The following is a 20,545-nucleotide window of genomic DNA, read 5'->3' as shown; positions in this document are numbered from 1 at the left end:
ATAGGGGAGAGGGGAGATTTGGCAAGTCTGGAGTTAGGACTTGGCGGGAATTGCCGACACCAAAAAGAGGTCCACTCTATATTGACCTAGACCAGGGACAGGGTGGGCAATTATTTTAGCCTGGAGGTCACTTCACATGTTTTAATGAACTGTGGAAGGCCGAATACAAAATATTTTGTATTTACCACACCAATCAATATAATTGTAAAGGTAACTTTTGTAGGTATATTATTCTAGATTGAGCACGGAGCTAGTAGCACAGTAATCTATGTACCTTATTAATGCTCTTTATGTTGTTTCCACTAATGTAGGGCTTTGTTAGAGGGATAGTAAATTTACATAGTTTTTTTTTTTTTTTCTCAATAGGTCGTCATTGGTTATCTCTCTTCCAGCAAACTCAGGTAGGACAAAACGGGATGTAGTTATGATGCTGGTCTCAATCCCGACTCTACAATCCCGGCAGGGGATTTAACATAGGCGTCGAAATACCGAAGCCTATGTTAATCCCGACACCGGGACCCCGACAGGACGCCGGACCGATCGTTCAGCGCCGGAGGTAAGTAGCGATGTAGCCGGGGGAGGAGGGGATTGGGTTTAGGGACCCCCAGGGGAGTTAGGGTTAGGCTAGGAAAAGGGGAGGGGAGTGGGTTAGGTTCAGGCACTAGGGGGTGGTTAGGGTTTCGGGAGGGGGGGGGGTTTGGGGAGAAGGGAGGATCATTAGATTACTTTCCTCCGATGTCGGGATTTACTCCATGTCGGGCTAGCGCTGCCGGGATTTGAACCAGCGGCTACACAGCCGCCGGCATTTCAATCCCATTACGGGCAAAACATGTGTAGCCATTGTTTATTGTATGTACATTTTCTTGTGTGGTTCTTCTGTGTTTTTCTTTTTGTAAATTATAAAACATTACTATGGATCTATACCCCATCCAGTGGTGCTTTGCCACCACACTGGCTATAGACACACCCTATATTCACATTGAGTGCTTGGCCACACCACCGTAGTCCCAACCCCCACCTCTGACCAAATATGGTGCCTCCCGTCATTTTCTTCAGGATCCACTACTGCTCATAAGTGGTGAGCTAAGATTTTTTTTATTTGGCCGTACACAAAAGCATAGGCCTCATCCATATAAAAAAAATAATTAATTTCATATTTATTAAAAAGACAGAAGCCCTCACAGGACTTAATTAAAAACACAAATTTTACTTCATTAACAAAAAAAGTAGTATTTTGGCTCTTCACAATTTCCCCATTTCAACTATTCATGTCCATCTAATTTAATCAAGTGGACGTCAAAATAAAAGGCTTGCTTAAGTTTCGGAACCACTGCTCATGAACGTGTAAGTGCCAAACATGATTGTTGCCAGGTTGCCATAGTTCCCTAAGATAGGGATACAATGTCCTCACTAACTGGTTATTTCTTCTATTACAGATTTTTTAAAGAAGTCATAGATCCTTTGGACTTTTTGAACTACTGTGGGTATTTTTATATTTTTCTCATGTCAATTTGACAGATGTCTCAAGGACACGCATCTTCTGTATCTTATATGCATTATAGAGGGATATTCTAGTGGTACGCAAGGCCATAGAGATCCGGCCTGGGCCCGGGGGCGTGGCTTAATTGTGGAAGGTGCGGCCACACCCAGTTAAGAGTGGAAAAAAAAAAAGAAAAAAAACTATTTGCAGCGCCGCGTGCTGGGGAGGGGGGTGCTGTGAGCCCCTCTGGTGGCATGGCTGACATCTCTGTGGGATCTACATGTACCCTAGTCCCAAAGACACAAGGGGAAAGGAAGAGCTTGCAGCTTTTGAACCAATGCCTTGGCACAATATTTAAAAGTGGAACATCGTAGTTTTAATATACAGTGAATAACTAGGGTGGGGTTCTCCTCTAACAATGGGCACGATTCAGAGTTAAACACAATGCCGATGTTTTCGCAAACCAAGCGATTTTTTTGGCCACTGCGCATGTGTTTGAGTTGCACCAAGCATGTGTGCGCATGCTGCGATTCTTTATTCGCAGTGTGACTGACAAGCAATGAGAATGTTTGGGGGAAGCAACGGGGAGTGTCAGCTGAAAACGCACACTTGACTCAACCGTTTTGGGGACGTGTCATCCTGCATCTGCGATCCCGTACGCTGAAAAAATGGCTCCAGTGTCTCAGTTTTGGCGGCCATTCTGAGTAACTATGGACTTGGTCAAGAAATTTATGTTTGTATGATCTATGTCCAATGCGTCGTATCTGTACGCAGTTGCGCACAGATTGCGAACGCTCTAGTGGGTGTCTCAGTAAAAGTCCCGGCGGCTGTTTCATTCGCATAACTTCGCAAATCCTCAGTTAAAAGTAAAAAAAAAAATAAAAAAATCGCAGCTGCGGTAACAATTGCTTTCAACTCTGAATAAGGCCCAATGTTAATATGTTAATCAGCCTGGTTTGCTAACATTAATAGAGTAGTTTTCACACAACACATAGAATGATCATTTTTAATATACAAGAGAAGCACCGAAAACAGCATTCTGAACAGGACCTAGCCAAATATTTGGTGACTTTAGCAACATTCAGGTTAATTGTATCAGTCGTTATTTTAGTGAGTAGAAAAGTTATTGCTCAAGACAAAATATTATATACTGTATATAAATATTATGGTCACTCATATGCAAAGCTAAAAGGTGGCCCAATTTGAAATGCACTGAAATAGACCTATATTGTGACTAGCAGTCTGGCAGGTCTTTACTTTGGCAATCCACTGGCATCGCTGTATGACAAACAACTTTATTAAATAGATTTTCTTTTTTCGTTTTTATTTTTTTTTAATCATGAAATTTGCTATCGATGTATGAGATTAGCTTGTAAAGCGGGTTATACACTATCACTCCATTGCTGCTGAGCCTTCCCTTTGAGAAATACAGCCAATAAATACATATTTAGGTGCATAATTGCACTTTGTTACTGCCTACTGTACCTTCAACTGGAGAGGTCTTCAGTCTACGGCAGATGTTTGGAACCCCGCCATAGGTCTCCCGGATGCGGGTGACTGCCTCTCCGCTTCGCAACTCCATGATATCTCGCAATTCCTCCACACTGCAGCCAAAGTCCCCTTCATAGCTTCCATCATTAACAGAGTTAGGAGGATGGTGGTCTGTAGAATTATTTGCCATTTTAGGAAATATTATCCCTTTTCCCAGAAGTTTATGTACCACCTTTCTAATAATCTACTCTTTTTGGCAAGTAACCTTTATACTTGATGCTTTTAAAGTTCTTCTTTGAGGACTGTGGTCGACAGTTTTCCTCTTTGGTTCCCTCTTTACAGCGGGAGTCCTTGATTTCTACGCTGCTCTTCTTTCAGACATCATCAGTGATTGCTTTAGGGTTAACAGAGAAGACAGGATGTACATGTTACTGGAGCGACACAGGCAACAGCCGTATCTTATCCTGAAGTTGCCGCAGAACCTGGATACTGACAGCAGGAGCTGAGAATAAATAACAAACACAAAATAAAAAAAGAAAGGAGTGGGTCAGTACGAAATACAATTAAATACTTACATACAAGGAATATGTACACATTTTATTTTGGTCACTGAACAGCCATTCATCGAACAATTATATTGCCCTTCTGTAAGTATTCAAGTAGCATTCCCCAAATGCATATCTGTCCTTGTTTCTAACTGTATCCCCTCTTATCACCTATGATGTTCCTTGTATGTATGATGTCACCCCCCCCCCAATCAATGCAACCACCTCACGCTTCTGCATACATGTCCTCTCCTGCGCTGCACAATTCCTATGAAACAACCTATCGCGACTGACCATGTTCTCCCTTAACCTTTACTCCTTCAAGCAGTACATGTAAACCCCCTTTTTACAAGTGCTTACCTCCCCTCCGCCCAGGGACTGATTGGAGACAAAAATTGGCACCAGCATTCGTTGTGTGCACACTCGACGGGGCACTGGCAGACCCCGTCTTAGCATGCCGGCCAAGTAGAGTGCTAGGCCCTCAGGATGGCAGACCATCCCAACATGTCTTCTGGCATTTGCCAAAAGGCCAGTCTGGCCGTGCTTCCACCTGTGACATTACCTACCATTGTCCCATCAAATCCTTTCATTTGCCTCTGCCCCCTCCCTATAGATTGTAAAATGTCATGAGTAGGGCATTTCGAAACTTATGTCTCACACGCATCCCTCTTCATCAACCCATTAGAACACGGTGCATCCTTTTTGCCATCTTTAACTGTATGATTGTATGCTTTGCTCATGCTTTGAATTATGTGATTATACAGTTTAAGGGACATATTTAATTAGCCATGAGACTCAGGAGGGTGCCAACAGATATCTGCACTAAATGCACATTTGGTGCTTACCAAGCCTGGTAACTGCATAGCTACGGGCACTTAACCCTCAATTTATGCCTTCATGCGTATTAGCCGCAGAGCTTACCGCGGTATACGGGGCTTCCTGCGGGATATAAATGAATAGCTCCAGGCACTTAACTTGGAAGCTAAAAGCCCACTGCAAGTCCTGCGGCTAATTAAATTTGCCCCTATGTCTATTTTGTTTTATTTTTTTACTGTCATGGCGTGTAAGTTTTGTCTTTATTTTAATATTTCTTTTGTAGTTGAACTACAGGTACCAGCGGGCCTTTAATGCCCCGCATGCTGGTACTTTTAGTTCTCCAATTACCAGCATGCGGGGGAGGCTTGCTGGAACCTGTAGTTCGCCAGCAAAAGACATTATCATCAATTTTTTACACCACTCTTTAACACAATCAATCCGGCTCCCACTGGCCAGGGGTGCCAGGGATAGCCCCGGAAAACAGCCCAAGCCTGAGGTGCCCTGGAGGGGGACCCCATTTATTGGGGAGTCCCAACCACCCCAGAAATCCCCAGCCTGGGCCATCTAGTGGTCAGGTGTAATGCTTTGGCCGGGGGACCCGGTGAAAGGGTTTCCCTGGCTGTGGCATTACAGGCCCACTAGAAAGAGTCCGGTGCTGGTTATGGAAAATACAGGGAACCCCTACTCATTTTGGTCCCCTGTATTTCCACAACCAGGACCAGCCCAGCAGAGGCATGTGCTGGTTCTTAAAATACACGGGACCCCTATGCAATTTATTTTATTTTTACACGCAGAAACATGCACGGACCTCACGGAACTGTGCATCTTTCTGTGTAACTCGGACCTGCTCCGTCTAGACTCGCTATCCTGAAGCTGGTCTGTTTTTGTTTTTTACAAGTTTTCACACAGTAATAATGTGCGAGTGAAACACTGCCCATGTTCAATACTCACAATGGAAAAACATCTGGATACCTGTTTTGCCATTGAGAGTTGCGGAGGTGTGAGAAACATGCAAGTTTGCATGTTCTCACACCCTATTACATAGGTCGAGTTCTGAAATGTGCGAGAATAGCTCTATACTCGCACTTAATTGAAACTCACACCCAATTACATCTCGCCCATAGTCTTATTATCATAAACATTATTTAAAGAGTCAGCATATTCCATAGTGCTTTACAATTGGGGGGGGGGGGATGGGGGGAGTAACAAACCAAGACTGGCTATTAACATACAGATGTAGTAGGAAGGCCCTACTTGTAAGCTTCTATAGGGCTCCACCACTGTGGCTTTACTAACTTTGGCTGTGCCTCAGTCCAGTCTAGCACAAGATATAGGACAAGCAACTAAAAATTTCAATAGTCAGTCTATAATGTTAGAAAATATACTGTAGTAGTAAACCAAGCTGACTTTATGTAATAGTAGTACAAAGCATAAAAAGCAAATCACTTAAGGTCAAGCGTCCTTTAAGCATTCATCTTTCATTGCATCTCCGATGCAGAGTTTTGCCTTGAATACTGCCGCCACCTGTTCGGGAGGAGTCCACTGGGAGCAACTGGTTATCCCAGAGTTATACATCACATAAAAAAAAAAAATACATGGAAAATAATGTCCCACGCTAATAATTTAAAAGCATACCTGGCTAGACTGGGCTGTGGTCTGTCCTCACACTTGCTAACAGGAGACCATAAGTCTAACATACTTACATAGGATGCCAGAGTGAGTTAGCCCTGCTGTACTTCTCACCAATGCTTCAGCTACTAAAATCATGCACCCAATGGAGCATGGAATCAGAAATTTACCAGCAGATGAAGAAAAAGTATACACAAATTCTGTACTGGACTACTCATGTAAAGTAGCAGGATACTAAGGAAAATCAGCTGTGTGGGGCACCCAAATCACAGCCAGACAAAAAGTTCCAAAGGAAACCAAGTAAAACACAGGTGAGTTATTGGATCCTTAGTATTGGCAGTAATTAAAGATACACACACCTGCATATGAATATAGCTTAGCCGTGTTATATCAAGCTGCTTCTAGGTGTAGTGTTCATTCCAGCACCCTGCACCTGTCACTACCTGTGCAGTTGCTCTTTCCTGTCTGGGGTGCCACTCTCTGCTCTGGTGCTTCTAGCACATTCAGCTGGTGAAATAAACTCTGAGATACAAACCTCAGTGTGTTAGAAGCACTAGAGCAGAGTGCTAGCAGGGTGCTAGAATGAACACTATAGGCATACACATATGGTTTAATTTCTGTTTATGCTGAAAGGGTTGGAAATTACCTAAATATATGTGACTAGATCTAACAAAAAGATACTTCTATGCTGGAAAAGAAACAAGAAAAGGAAGAACACACCACAGTAGACTAATACGGTCTTAAAGCATTATCATTCCTGGTGCAATCAGCACAGGAGGATGCACGGTAGCCTGGAAAACAGTCCACGATTTCCAGCAGTTCATAAGCGGCTGAAGCCAGAAAGTCAGCACGGGGCTGTAATCACCAATAACTCTATAATAACCTAATCTGAGATTAGCTGTAAAGTGTCACATGTAGGCAGAAAGGGTGCATATGAGTGGATTAGTTTGTAAACAAAACAAAGATACAGAATAAACACTACTGTTAAAATCCCACCCAATCCAAAAACTAAATCTGGGACAGACCCCTGTCGTGAAATCAATGTTGAACAAGAACAGTAAATTCATCTTTAAACGCTTGTCATAACATATCCATCTATTTATATCTGGTACACAAAGTGATAAAATCATGTTGCTACTACAAGTCCCTACAGTATGTGCAGAGGAAAGGGGTCGGGAGTCATAATTAGGGGTGCTGGTGTATGATTAATGGTGTGCGAGATGAGCACTGCCTTCTAAATTCTAGCTAAATGGCAAATAATATCTTGTGAACAGTTCCCTGCAAATGAATGGGAAGCCGCTGCAAATCATTAATTAATATTTGGATTGCTAACTCAGTAATTAAAGTGACATAATGAGGAGGAGAGGATAACGTTTTGTCTGAGGTGGAGTGAAAAGTTTTAGCTTGGAGTATAAGCAATGTGAATGTTTGCTAACTAGCCAAGGAGAAAACCCCAGATGTTCTCATTATTTTCAAAAGCACAGCCCTGCGTTACCATCCTTTGCCTAAGCCACAATCCCATATTTGTGACTGCACCACCATACTAGGTTCTGGCAGAGCCACATGCATACATTGTGTGGTCACACAGGTAAGCAGTTCTTTATTTCTGTATTCCTGGCTAAGCCCAAGATAGACACACTGAACTGCCACCAAACCATATATTCCATTTGTGTAAAAAACCTAATTAGAAATACCACCACCTGACATTGTACTTCCTCTACTACAAATGTACATTATTCATGACAGTAACTGACTACTAATCTCACATTCACTAAATCATCCTTATAATGCTACAAATACAAACTTGTATATGTACCTATGCCGCACCTTAAAAGTTCACTCTCTTCACTAACCGTTAAGAATGGACACTGAACCTCCATCTTGCCCTGCAGCCACCACCCCCTCCCTACTCCTAGAAAGTGAGAAGTGAGTGAATGAGTCAGAGCAGGAGAAAGAGAGACTGAGACAATGGGTGTGGGTGGAGAGAGAGAGAGCGAGCGCCAGCAGGAGCAGGAGGGAGGGTGTGGGGTGATTAATGGGGAGGGAGAGGCCTCAGCTAGCACTGCAGATAAACCTGCCCAGAATATTAAACCCTTCACAGGGATCTCCTGCTCCTGACACCCCCAGCATCCATCCCACACAGTAGAGGATGAATCATTCAGCTTGTACATCCATCCTGAAATAAACTCCTAGACACAAGAGCTTCTAATCCACCTGTTAAGTAGCTAAACATGATTTGCATATAGTTATTCAGGACCAGTATGGATACTGACAATCCTCTGGAGCAACAAGACATACAGTTCATAAATATCTTAATAAGGACAATTAACTATTACACCATACCAAGCAGAACTGAACCATACAACATCAAAAATATTGTGTAAATAATGTAGTTATTTGACACACATTATTTATCCTTCCTCTGCCACATCATTTCTTTTCTTTCCTAATACCCAATAATTTGTTTTCTTTCCCTTCTGTAGCCTGTATCTTTCCAGTACTGCACAAAAAGTACTCCACTTCTCCCTTCAGCTAGGGAATAAAATTCCACTGTAACTCTGTCAGCGGAGTCTGCACAGCATCACATTCAGACTTACGTTACTGTACCCATTAAACATATGCACAAATAACCAGGCTTTCTGCTTACACCTACAGTTTAAGGCAGACTCGTGCCCATACTTGTGCAATACACAATCCCCCCCCCCCCCCAATTATACTGACTAACATACACATCAATATCCTGTACATAACAGCTGCTTCCTGTTTCATTTAATCCTATGAAAACGTATAGCTCCAAAATCTAATTATTCCCACTCATACACCTTGGGGGAAGCAAGAAAAGCCCACTGGTAGCTATATGTAAAAGAAAAAATAGTTGGGGGTCGGAAGGACTGGATCAGTCAGATGTTTTGTTTCTTTAATGTCTTGATCTAATCATGTAACTAGGTAGCTGCCACTGTGTTGTTAAAATAAATACAAGTGTTATAGTTAAATGGTTACATTAAGGACTAAGAAAACTACTGTTTAGGCCTATTAAAACTTACACAAACATGCCAACGATTAAAAGCTTTAGATATTTTGCATATACTAGTGTTTTGTTTTTTTTGGTTTGGCACAAACATATTCCATAGTACTATACTTTGATAGAGAGAAATCTAATGTGCCAACAACAACTTATGAACACAGGATTAGAGAACTCAGCTTATTAGTTTACAATATAGATATGCCTGCTGCCAGCAAGTAAATGGGACAGCAAAGTGTTTCCACATCAGTAAACCTTACCAGAGTGCAAACTCCATGTTTAATACTTTCTGCAAATAATACTATTGTTAACTTAGCAAAAATCACATGAAAGAAAGAGATGAGAACTATAGCAATGTATTTCTGCAATACAAAAAGCTAGAAAGGACTACTTCAATGAACCGCCAAAAGACAAATGACATTGTGCTGGAAGAGCAGTACTTTAAAATAGTGTAATATTTTATAAATAAATACTAATTTACACTCTAGACAAAGCATCAGCTCATACATGCTGACTGAAAGTCTATATAGCTCACATACTCATTTATACAAGCAGTTTGCAAAGTTTGAAAAGAGGGTAAAGCAAGCAACTTCTGGTAGAATGTGATTACACGTTAATTCAATTAATTTTATAATATTTATTCAGTAAACTGCACTCAGAAGTGCACCAACTTTTGTTGGGTATGTTTCGTCAAACGGCTTCCTGGACGTCTGCATTACAACTACATCCCCATCAACTCACACTGAGATTATGCTTTTCCATGGTGATTCCATTTGAATAGAGGATTTATGATGAAAAGATAAAACAGGATTTCGGTACTTTCCGATAAATCCATTTCTCCGATTCCACAGGGGACACTGGAGCTCAAGACACTGGGGTATAGATGGTGGTAGAGTAGAGCCTGGCATTTTAAATAATTTAGAAGTGTGATTGGCTCCTCCCCCTCTATGCCCCATCAGTCCCAGTTAAGAAACTGAGCTACAGAACGGAACAAATCCGTCTGAAGGAGAACAGAGGAACCCACTGCAGGGTATACATGCAGTCACACAAACACATAAAGCAAACAAGTGCATAAAACTAGAATAGACCAACAAGGCAGCAAGAAGCAGAACAGGGTGGGCGTCCAGTGTCCCCTGTGGAATCGGAGAAATGGATTTATTGGCAAATACCAAAATACTGTTGTTTTCTCCTTCATCTACTAGGAGACACTGGAGCTCAGACACTCCAGTGGGGACGTGGAAAGCTAGCCCTCCGGGTGGAAAGCGCTGAGAACTAGCCGTCCCTGCAGCCAAACCGAACAGCGACTGCAAAGAACAATAGGCCCAATAGAAAAGCAAGAGCTGAGGCTCAAGCGTCGTAGAGCACAGAAGACAATCACACTCCATGCTGCACTGCCACAGAGAATTCCATAATAAACAGCATAAGACGAATGGAACAGGAAAACTGCGGCCTAGGGAACAGCAGCAGACGAGAAAACGTCACAATTGGAAACTCAGCTGAAACAGACCAACCGGACCTATGGTAAGCTCAGCTGAACAGACTTAACCGGATCCTTGGTAACAGACAGCACCAACAAGCATCCGAAGGAGAAGGATATCATCACGAGAACAAAACTCGAGAAAAACCCTTACCTGATTGCCCAGCACTGCAAGGCGTCAAAAAATAATAAAAAAAGTGTGTGAGAAATTATATATATATATATATATATATATACACACACACACATATTATATATATATATATATAATATATGTATGTATGTATGTATGTATGTATGTATGTATATACACACACATATATATATATATATATATATATATATATATATATATATATATATATATATATATATATATATATATATATAGACACACACACACATTTACAGAGCTGATCCAGTCCAAAGACTGTTCTAACAAGAAAATACATGAGAGCCAGCCAAGTACAGAACAGTTGTCCAGGACCATCCTTGGGGTCCAAGGAATCAGGAGGTTTTCAACCAATGGAAGATCCCACAGATGGCTTGGAGAGGATGAAATAGCAGGACAACCCATTCTGAAACAGATGGATAAGACAGCAACTTGAACACCACAGCGAGCCCAGGCGAAGACCGGTGTCCACCTCGCCTGGAACAAAAGGCAACACTTGGGAAGTGCGTAGATGGAACTAGTTTCCTGTCCCAAATCTAGAATGAAATTAACCAGGATACCTTTCCAGGAAAATAACTATCCAACAGACGTGAGCCATCTGCAAGAGCTATCAATATAGGGAAACACCCTATACAGTGAGGCTAGAACACATGGAAGACAATCCTGTAGGTACCCTAGAAAAGGTGGAGAGTTTGTGTCAACAAGCCCTGGACTAACTGTAATAAAGCTGTTAGAGTGCGTCCCTGGAAATAAGAAGGGAGGAAAGACAGCAAAACATAGCAAGGCCTGTCTTGGAAACATTGCTGTCAAGGAACCAAGTGGTGACTCCCACACTGTGATGCTGCAAAATATGTACACTAGCCCATTTAGGCACCTGAGACCAGATTGCAGCCGAATCCCAACATATTTGAATGTAAAAGCGTTACAATCTGTAGTCCATTTTAAGAGATTAATCAGCAGTAGGCCTCCAAACAAGCAACGGCCAAAAAAGAGGCAACACTACGAGATAACCCCACTTTCTGAAGAGAAAAACTACCGTTCTCCACCTAGCAGAAAGTGGAATTAGAGAACAATTCCTGTCAGAGAATGATGTCTCCTCAGATGCTGATTAACGATCCTAGAAGTGTATAAGAAAAAAAAAAAAACTCCTTCCTAGACTGGGATTAGAAACTGGGGTCTCCTATGTAGAGAATGGCTACATGAAACTGCTGAACTATGACAGCGAGGAAATGTCTTCCAGAAAACTGGAACCAATCGACTCCAATGTGTGTCGAACCCTCACTGCTCACACCTATCCATGACATCCTCTCTGGAAGATGGTAAGGAGATACGATTGACAACCGAGGAGGCACACAACGTATCTCTCCGGAAAGGAGTAATATAGCTGTGTAGGAACTATGGACCCACGCAATGAAAAAGCTCTAAGCGGGAGAGCCAACTGAAGTGAACTGGTACCATAATTGTTGCCTGGACAGCAGCTAGGGTGTGGGAGTGAGTAATAACAACTGTGTAATGTATGGTATGCAGTATCAGGAGTATTGTCCGAGGCATTAATGGAGGAAGCCTACTTACCTGCGAGCGACCCGAAGCCCCTGGACGCTTCAGAGAATTTCACTAACTTTTCACATCTCGAAGCAACCATCCTCGCCTAGTTTATACCAAATATCTACAGCTCGGACTTCAGCGTGAAGATGTGGAAGTAGACAAACTGTAGAAAAAGAAGCTAGCCGGATTGTTAGTGGAGACATTTAGGTCATATATCTGAAATTGCTCCACTAGTAATGTATATACAATATAGAAGACAGAGATATCCCAAACGGTTTGCCTAAACACTATGTACTCGAGAAGATCGAGGCGCCAAGCCTTACAGTACCTCCTAAATTTATCCACTAGAACATAGGCCCATATTCAATTAGCGGCGAAAAGTTGGAATGCGCGAAAAAGTATTGCGGATGACGTCATTTCTCCAGCCGGAAACTTTTCGCCCTATTCAATCGCAAAGAGTTTTCGCGTACGCGGACAATCAGTGCAATGTAATAGGCTAAAACGTTTTGCCTATGAATAGCAGGCGGAAAAAAAAGTGCAGAATTGCGGTTTTCGGGTGCAAAGGTGCTGAAACCACTCTGCACCCTTGGGACAGCCCCCCAAAGAATAACTGCGTAAAAAAAAAGTACACCCCAAAAAATAACATTGAAAATGGGGGCAAAAAAAAAAGTACAAAGTGGGGGTACACATAAAAAGTAGTGAAATAGACTTTTGGGGGGTCTGCAAGTATCGGGGAGGTGTTTTTTTAATTGATTGCAGGTGCTTGCTTAAGGTGTGTTTTTTAAAACTTCACTTTAGCGATTTTAAGCCATGCTTGTATCCATTTTCAAGTACCCCAAATTTCACAGGACTACTTATTTTCCCCCCAAAAAACTGCTTAATGCTGTTCTTCACCACTTGTGCAAAGACGCTATTTAGAAGCAATTGACTGCACTTAAGTACCCCAAATAGCTTCAGGGGGCCTAATTGGGGACATGTATACTGATCCCCAATGTTAGTGCATCTTTTGGGGGGCTGTCAGGCTGATTTTCCCATTTTTGTCAGCACTTTTTGCCTGTTTCAGTTTCGCCGGGACCAGTTTTCACGTCCTTTGGAATTGCATACGGCGAATAGCGGGGGCGCGTCCGATAAGTTTCCGCGGCCAACAAACATGATGTAGGCGACTAGTCCGGCAGACGGAAAAGTATCGCGGGTGTAAAACTAATTGAATACGGGCCTAAGTGTAAGAATCGTTACTTTAACACCTAGGAGCTCTTTTTTTGTTTTTTTTGTAGGAGGTAGAATCACGTATTTGCCAATGATCCCTGACAATAAAACAGTGGTCACTGGTAAGAGGGATATTGAAACAAATATAATTGTGCAGAATAGAAGCTAAAACTGCAGTCTATTGTGATTGAACCCATTTTAATCCTGGGGATGGTTTAGAACCAAAAGCTTTCATTAGGTATCTTCCGAAGCTCCATAACCTGAGAAGGGTACCTATATAGTGTTAGAGGTTCCCTCACCGAAATAGGGCAAAAACAAGAGCTATGGTAAGAACTGACCTTTGTTATCTGTTTCTACGAGGTTCATAGGGTTGCCCTTGGGGGTATAGCTGGATCTGGATCCACGGGCACCACGCAGTTAAAGCTTCTGCTGATCCCAGGATGCACTGGGTCCATCCTTCTCTATACCCCGCCCCAGCCACAGGCACTTCAGTTGGTAAGTAGCCAAGGCCGGATGAGGAAAAAAAAAAAAAAAGAGAGAACACACAAGAACCATACTCACAGAAAAGGAGACGGAAAAATCGGTGACCAGCCACATGGCCCATATGAAGCCAGGTGCGTCAGGGCGGGTGCCCTGTGGACCTCGTAGAAACAGAGATAACAAAGGTAAGTTCTTACCATCTCTCTTATTTTCTACTTCAGGTTCCATAGGGGTCCACAGGGTTGACCTTGGGGATGTCCCAAAGCAGTACAACTAAGGACGGGGACGCTCCTGCGCTGAAAGGAGAATCCCGTGCCTTAAGGATGCATCCTGAGAGGCAAAGGTGTCAAACGCATAGAACCTTAGAAAAGTCTGTATGGAAGACCAGGTGGCCGCCTTACACAGCTGAACAGACCGAGTGGAATGAGCCTTAACAGAGGCTGGAACAGGTAAACCCTCCTGCGAATAAGCCTCACAACTAACCAAACGAAGCCAACGGGCCAAGGTTTGTTTGGTTTTCACAAGACGGGTTGGCCTGCCAACAAAGAGGACGAACAAGGAATCAGACATCCAAATAGAACTAGTTTGGTCCCCAAACTTTGCGAGCACGGACAACATCTAAGGAAGCCTCACCAGGTGACTGAAATGCGGGCACAACTATTTCCTGATTAATGTGGAACTTCGAGACCACCTTAGGAAGAAAACCCGAGTGCGGGTGCGAAGCACTGCCCTGTCCTGGTGAAAAATCAGAAAAGGAGAACGGCAAGAAAGCACGCCCAATTCTGACACTCTTCTGGCCGAAGCAATCGCCAGGAGAAAAAACAAACAAAGTCTTAACTGTCATCCACTTGAGTTGCAATAACTGAGGAGGTCCCTGCAGGGCCCAAAGCACCACTGCCAAATCCCAAGGAGCCACTGGTGGAACAAAGGGAGGCTGAATCCTGAGAACACCCTGGAAAAAGGTGCAGACAACAGGCCGAGTAGCGATCCTACGCTGGAACCACACAGAAAGTGCAGACACATGAACTTCCAAAGAAGCGAGGCGTAAACCTATGTCCAATCTAGAATGGGGTAGAGGGTGCGCTCGCCCTATGGGTGTAATGCTAGAGTAATAGTGTGTTGTGGTCTTTTGTGTTCGATGTTGTGTGTGGAGTGATGGGGTGTAGGGAGGGAAGGGGGTCTAATGGACTGGAGGTGGTGGGTGAGGAAATGAAGACAGAGGCAGAAATGGGGGCCAAAGGGTTTATTGGAAAAAAAACAGTACTAATCCTGTTTGGTCCCAGGCTGCCTTCTTCAAGGAGGTAAGAACCCCTTGAAGAAGGCAGAGCCCCTGCCGAAACGCGTACCAGGGACGTCTGGGCCAAGCTGGAGCCACCAGCAGAAGCGTGCCGTCGTCCTATTTGAATTTCCGAAGGAACCGAGGCAGCAGTGATATCGGAGGGAATAAATACACCAGCTGAAATGTCCATTTCACTGGCAGCGCGTCCACCAGGCTTGCGTCTGCACCTCTTGTCCTGGACCCGTACACAGGCAGTTTGTGATTGTGATGGGAGGCCATGAGGTCCACCTCCGCAGTCCCCACCTGTCCATGAGTAGTTGAAATACCTCTGGGTGAAGGGACCATTCCCCAGGATGCACGTCGTGACAGCTGTGGAAGTCCGCCTCCCAATTGAGGACTCCTGGTATGAAGACTGCCGAGATGGCCGGAAGATGGCACTCAGCCCAAGACAGGATCCGCGACACTTCCAACATTGCTGCTCGACTGCGAGTCCCACCTTGACGGTTGATGTACGCCACCGTGGGGGCGTTGTTGGACTGAACTTGCACTGCCCTTCCTTGAAGAGCGTGACCGAAAGGCCCTGTACACGGCCTGAAGTTCCAGAATATTGAGGGGAAGAACCGCTTCTTCCGCCGTCCAACGGCCCTGACGTGAAAATGGACCTGACACTGCCCCCCAATCCCGGAGACCGGCATCTGTCATGAGCAGAACCCAGTCCGGGATCCAAAAGGGGCGGCCCTTGGTGAGATTAAATGTCTTGAGCCAGTGACAGGCGCACCTCCAGAGACAACACCAGCATCTGAGTCCTGATCCGGTGTGGTAACCCTTTCCATTTGGATAGAATCAGTGCCTGCATGGGCCTTGAATGAAACTGGGCATACTCCACCATGTCGAATGTCGACACCATGGACCCCAGAACTCTCATGGCCGCGTAAACCGACACCTGGGAACTCTCTAGACAACTGCTCACTCGAAGTTGTAGAGAGGAAACCTTTTCCGGAGTCAGAAAGATCCTTTACTGACGAGAATCTAGAAGGGCTCCCAAATGAACCATCCTCTGATAAACTGGAAGAAGTCCTCCCTCATTCCGTCAGCCACCAGTGCGCAGACAAGCGATAGTTAGGCGCAGATATTGCAGAAGTACCTCCGGTGAGCCTGCCAGCAAAAGGAGGTCATCTAGATATGGCAGAAGCCGTATTCCCTGGGTGCGCAGATGGACAGCCATAACTTTGGTTAACACCCTTGGAGATGTGGAAAGACCAAAGGGCAGAGCCTGAAACTGAAAGTGAAGCTGGAGTATAGCAAACCTCAGATACCGCTGGTGTGAAGGGGCTATAGGAACATGGAGGTAGGCGTCCTGGATGTCCAGGGAGACCATATAATCCCCCGGTTCCATAGCTAGAATGATGGAACGCAAAGTTTCCATCCTGAAAGTGGGCACTGTGAGGAGTAGTAACCCGTCCCGCATTGAGAAAGCGGAACGGGAACAACAACCCCTGCTTTCAGCAAGGACTGTATGGCTTCCTGAAACTGCAAGGCCTTGGTCTTGTCCTGAGAAAGACTCGTGCAGAAGAACTGTTGGGGGGGGGGGGGAGGGGGTCTGTGACAGAAGGACAGGGCACAACCCCGAGAGGCCCCCACTCTAGGATCCCCCAGAGAGAGGCCCGTCCCATCAGGCTGAAGGCTTATCATCTGGCTTGGAAGCAGGGCATCTAGTGCTCCAGGCCTGCTTCTTTGGTTTAGGGGCAGCCTAGTTTGACGACTGCCTGGGGAAGGGCTGACCCTTGGACTTACCCCTAGTCCGAAAGGCTGAGGTCCTAGCTTTAGAAGGCACAGCTGCTGACTGCAAAAACGCTGACTTACATTTTGCCAAGGTATCAACAATTTTGTCTAGGTCAGGACCAAACAAAATCTCCCCATTAAAGGGTAAGGCCTCCAGGCTCTTCTTGGAATCCGCATCTGATCTTCAAGAACGAAGCCACAAAGACCGGTGAGCAGAGACTGCTGCCGCCGAAATCCTGGAAGTCAGAAGACTGGCATCCAAAGATGCTTCCCAATATAGGAAGCGGCATCCTTCATCTGTCCAACTAACGCTCTCTGAATCTCCGGAGCGTCCTCAGGAAACGTATAAAGAATAAATAAATGGATTTTAAACAAGTCTCCACTCTCCTGTCAGTTAGATCCTATAGGGATCAAATGGACGGCATAGTCAAGGTGGCACTTTTAATCAAGTGAGTAATGTGAGAATCCACCGCAGGCGTGGTTTCCCACTTTTTGCAATGACTGGCAGAAAACTGGTAACTGGATGCTAACCGTTTCTGCGGCTGGAACCTCTTACTAGGCGACTGCCAGGCCTCCGCCATATGATCAGTCAGCTGGCCAGGGAGAGGAAAAACAGCCGAAGTCCCTTTTTGCCTGTTTAAAATTTGGATACTTGGACTTAGAGGCCGGGGCATCATCCTCTTTATCTAGAATGGACCGCACCGCCCACACTAATGCCGGCACTTTCATGGAAGATTTCAGCTCTATTTCCAGGGCAGGGGAATCCGAATCAGAGTCCTCATGCAATTCTCACTCATCCGAGAACGCCTTCGAGTCTGATAGCTGCGCAGACTGGGATGACATTACCGTGCGTTTTGACGTCTTGTGAGGCTCGTCACTACGCAACATGATTTGAAAGGTGGGAGGTGAGGCTGCCAAACTTTGGACGGAATTGGAGAACACATCCACCCAAGGTAGTTGTCCCGTTTGCGGGAGACCCCGGAAGGGAATGACGGACTGCTGCGTCATTTGAGGAGACTGAAGATACATAGGGAACCCCGCATATGGATGAACAGTCTGAGGCCCAGGGGGAGACTGCAATAATTGTGGTAGCCCCGGAGTTTGGGGTGGTGGCTGGTTGGGGTAAGCCCATATGGGGGAGAGTAGTCGGGACCGCCAGACGATCCGCGATGGAAGCCAGCACCTGAGAAAACACCGCCCAAGGGGGATCCTGTCCTGAAGTTGGGGGAGTTAGAGGGACCAGGTAACTGACGGCACTGTACACACAGGCTATCCTGCGATAAATCCTCCATATTCCCCCCTGCAGCGCAGCGTCTGCAGGAGAGCAGAGTGGGAGCCGCAGAGCGCTCAACTTCCTCAGCAGACATGATAAAAAAAAAAAAAAAAAAGATATAGAGATAGATATATAAAAAATATGAGATATGGTAAGAACTTACCTCTGTTATCTCTATTTCTACGAAGTCCATAGGGTTCCACAGGATACCTTGGGGTATAGGTGATGACATCAGGCACCATAGAGTTAAGCTTTCAGCCTCCCAGGATGCACTAGGGTCCCCCTCCTATACCCCGCCCCAAGGCATCTCAGTTACATACCAAGCCATAGGCCGGAGTAGGAGAAGAGAGAGAAAAAAAGATCTGGACACACACACACGAGGGAGACGGAAAAACCGGTGACCAGAGCAAAGCCCATCTGCAGCACAGGTGCGACAGGGAGGGCCCCCTGTGGAACCCTATGGACTTCGTAGAAATAGAGATAACAAGGGTAAGTTCTTACCATATCTCATATTTTCTACTTCAGGGTCCATAGGGTATCCACAGGATACCTTGGGGATGTCCCAAAGCAGTATCCTTTAAGGGTAGGGACGCTCCTGTGCTGAAAGGAGAATTTGCCGCCCGAAGGAAGCATCCTGAGAGGCAAAGGTGTCAAACGCGTAATACCTCACAACGGTATGGACCGAGGACCATGTGGCAGCCTTGCAGATCTGGACTGCAGAGGCACCACGTCGAGCAGCCCACGAAGGACCCACAGACCTAGTGGAATGAGCCCTCACCGAGGAAGGAACCGGAAAGCCTTCATGAAGACAAGCTTCAGAAATGGCCATACGAATCCAGCCTGCCAAAGTTGCTTTGAAGCAGGCCAACCCTTTTTACGGAAGCCATAGAGGACAAACAAGGCGTCCGACTTCCTAAATGAAGAAGTACGGTCAACATAAGTCCTTAAGGCCCGCACAACATCCAAAGTGGCCTCACCCACTGAAAGGCCAGGTGAGTTAAAAGCCGGTACAACGATTTCTTCGTTAATATGAAACCGGGAAACAACTTTGGGAAGAAATTCAGGACGAGTGCGCAGCACTGCCCTGTTCCCATGAAAAATCAAGAAAGGGGGTCTACAAGAGAGCCCTTAAATCAGAAAACACGTCTGGCCGAAGCTATGGCCAGAAGGAAAACAGTCTTAGCTGTTAGCCATTTAAGATCCACTGAGCCCAGTGGTTCAAACGGCAGCCCCTGGAGAGCCCTCAGGACCACAGCCAAGTCCCAAGGCGCCACAGGTGGAGCAAAAGGCGGCTGAATTCGCAGAACACCTTGCATAAAGGTACGCACATCAGGGATTGTAGCAATCCTACGATGGAACCAGACAGACAGGGCAGAAACCTGTACCTTCAAAGAAGCAAGGCGAAGCCCATGGTCCAGTCCCTTGTAGGAAAGCTAGCACTCTAGACAGACGAAATTCCCGAGGTGCATAACCTCTCGGTCGACACCACTGGAAGAACGTATGCCACACACGATGGTATATTCTCGCGGAAGACGTTTTCCCAGCTCTTAGCATGGTTCGCACTACAGAGCTGGAAACCTTAACATGACCGTCTCAACAGCCACGCCGTCAAAGACAGCAGAGTCAGGTCCGGGTGAAGACAGGGACCCTGTGACAGAAGGTCCGGTCGTAGCGGCAACCGCAGAGGACTGTCCACAGACAGACCCTGAAGGTCTGAGAACCAGTGCTGTCTGGGCCATGCGGGAGCTATCAACAGAAGCGTCCCTCCTTCCTATTTGAATTTCCGGATTACCCGCGGAAGGGAAAACGGAGGAAACAGATAAGCGAACCGGAACGTCCACCGGACGGCCAGAGCATCCACCAGAGATGCCTTTTCGTCTCTTGTGCGAGACCCGTACACCGGCAACTTGTTGTTGTGCCGGGGCGCCATGAGGTCAATCTCTGGAAGACCCCAACTGTCCACCAGCAGTTGAAAAACGTCCGGGTGCAGGGACCATTTACCCGAATGAACGTCCTGGCGACTGAGAAAGTCCACCTTCCAGTTTAGCACTCCCGGGATGAATACTGCTGATATGGCTGGGAGATTGTGCTCCGCCCATACCAGGATTCGGGACACCTCTACGAGAGCCGCCCGACTTCGGGTTCCTCCTTGCCGATTTATGTAGGCCACGGTGGTAGCGTTGTCCGACTGGACCTGAACTGGGTGACCTTGGAGAACCCGATGTGCCTGCTGGAGAGCGTTGAACACCGCGCGGAGCTCCAAAATGTTTATTGGAAGCTCTGTTTCTGCCTGAGTCCACCTGCCCTGGAATAAGTGTGGACCCGAGACTGCCCCCCAGCCCCGAAGA

At 45.5% G+C, this 20,545-nt stretch overlaps 1 protein-coding gene across 4 annotated transcripts in view; it reads right to left on the bottom strand.

Annotated features, from left to right (window-relative positions):
* Positions 1-20,545, bottom strand: part of ATP2B4 (ATPase plasma membrane Ca2+ transporting 4) — a 202,545-nt gene that overhangs the window by 148,692 nt on the left and 33,308 nt on the right. For all 4 annotated transcript variants that reach the window (XM_088458186.1, XM_088458187.1, XM_088458184.1 and 1 more), the window contains exon 2: positions 2,966-3,473. In XM_088458186.1, coding sequence (XP_088314312.1) covers positions 2,966-3,161 — 196 coding nt within the window. In that variant the 5' untranslated portion in view covers positions 3,162-3,473. The remainder of the gene's footprint in view (positions 1-2,965; positions 3,474-20,545) is intronic.

Source organism: Taudactylus pleione, unplaced genomic scaffold (assembly GCF_031769625.1).
Source record: "Taudactylus pleione unplaced genomic scaffold, aTauple2 ptg000814l, whole genome shotgun sequence".
Classification (NCBI taxonomy): Eukaryota; Metazoa; Chordata; class Amphibia; order Anura; family Myobatrachidae; genus Taudactylus; species Taudactylus pleione.
This window is presented reverse-complemented; position numbering and strand designations above follow the sequence as displayed.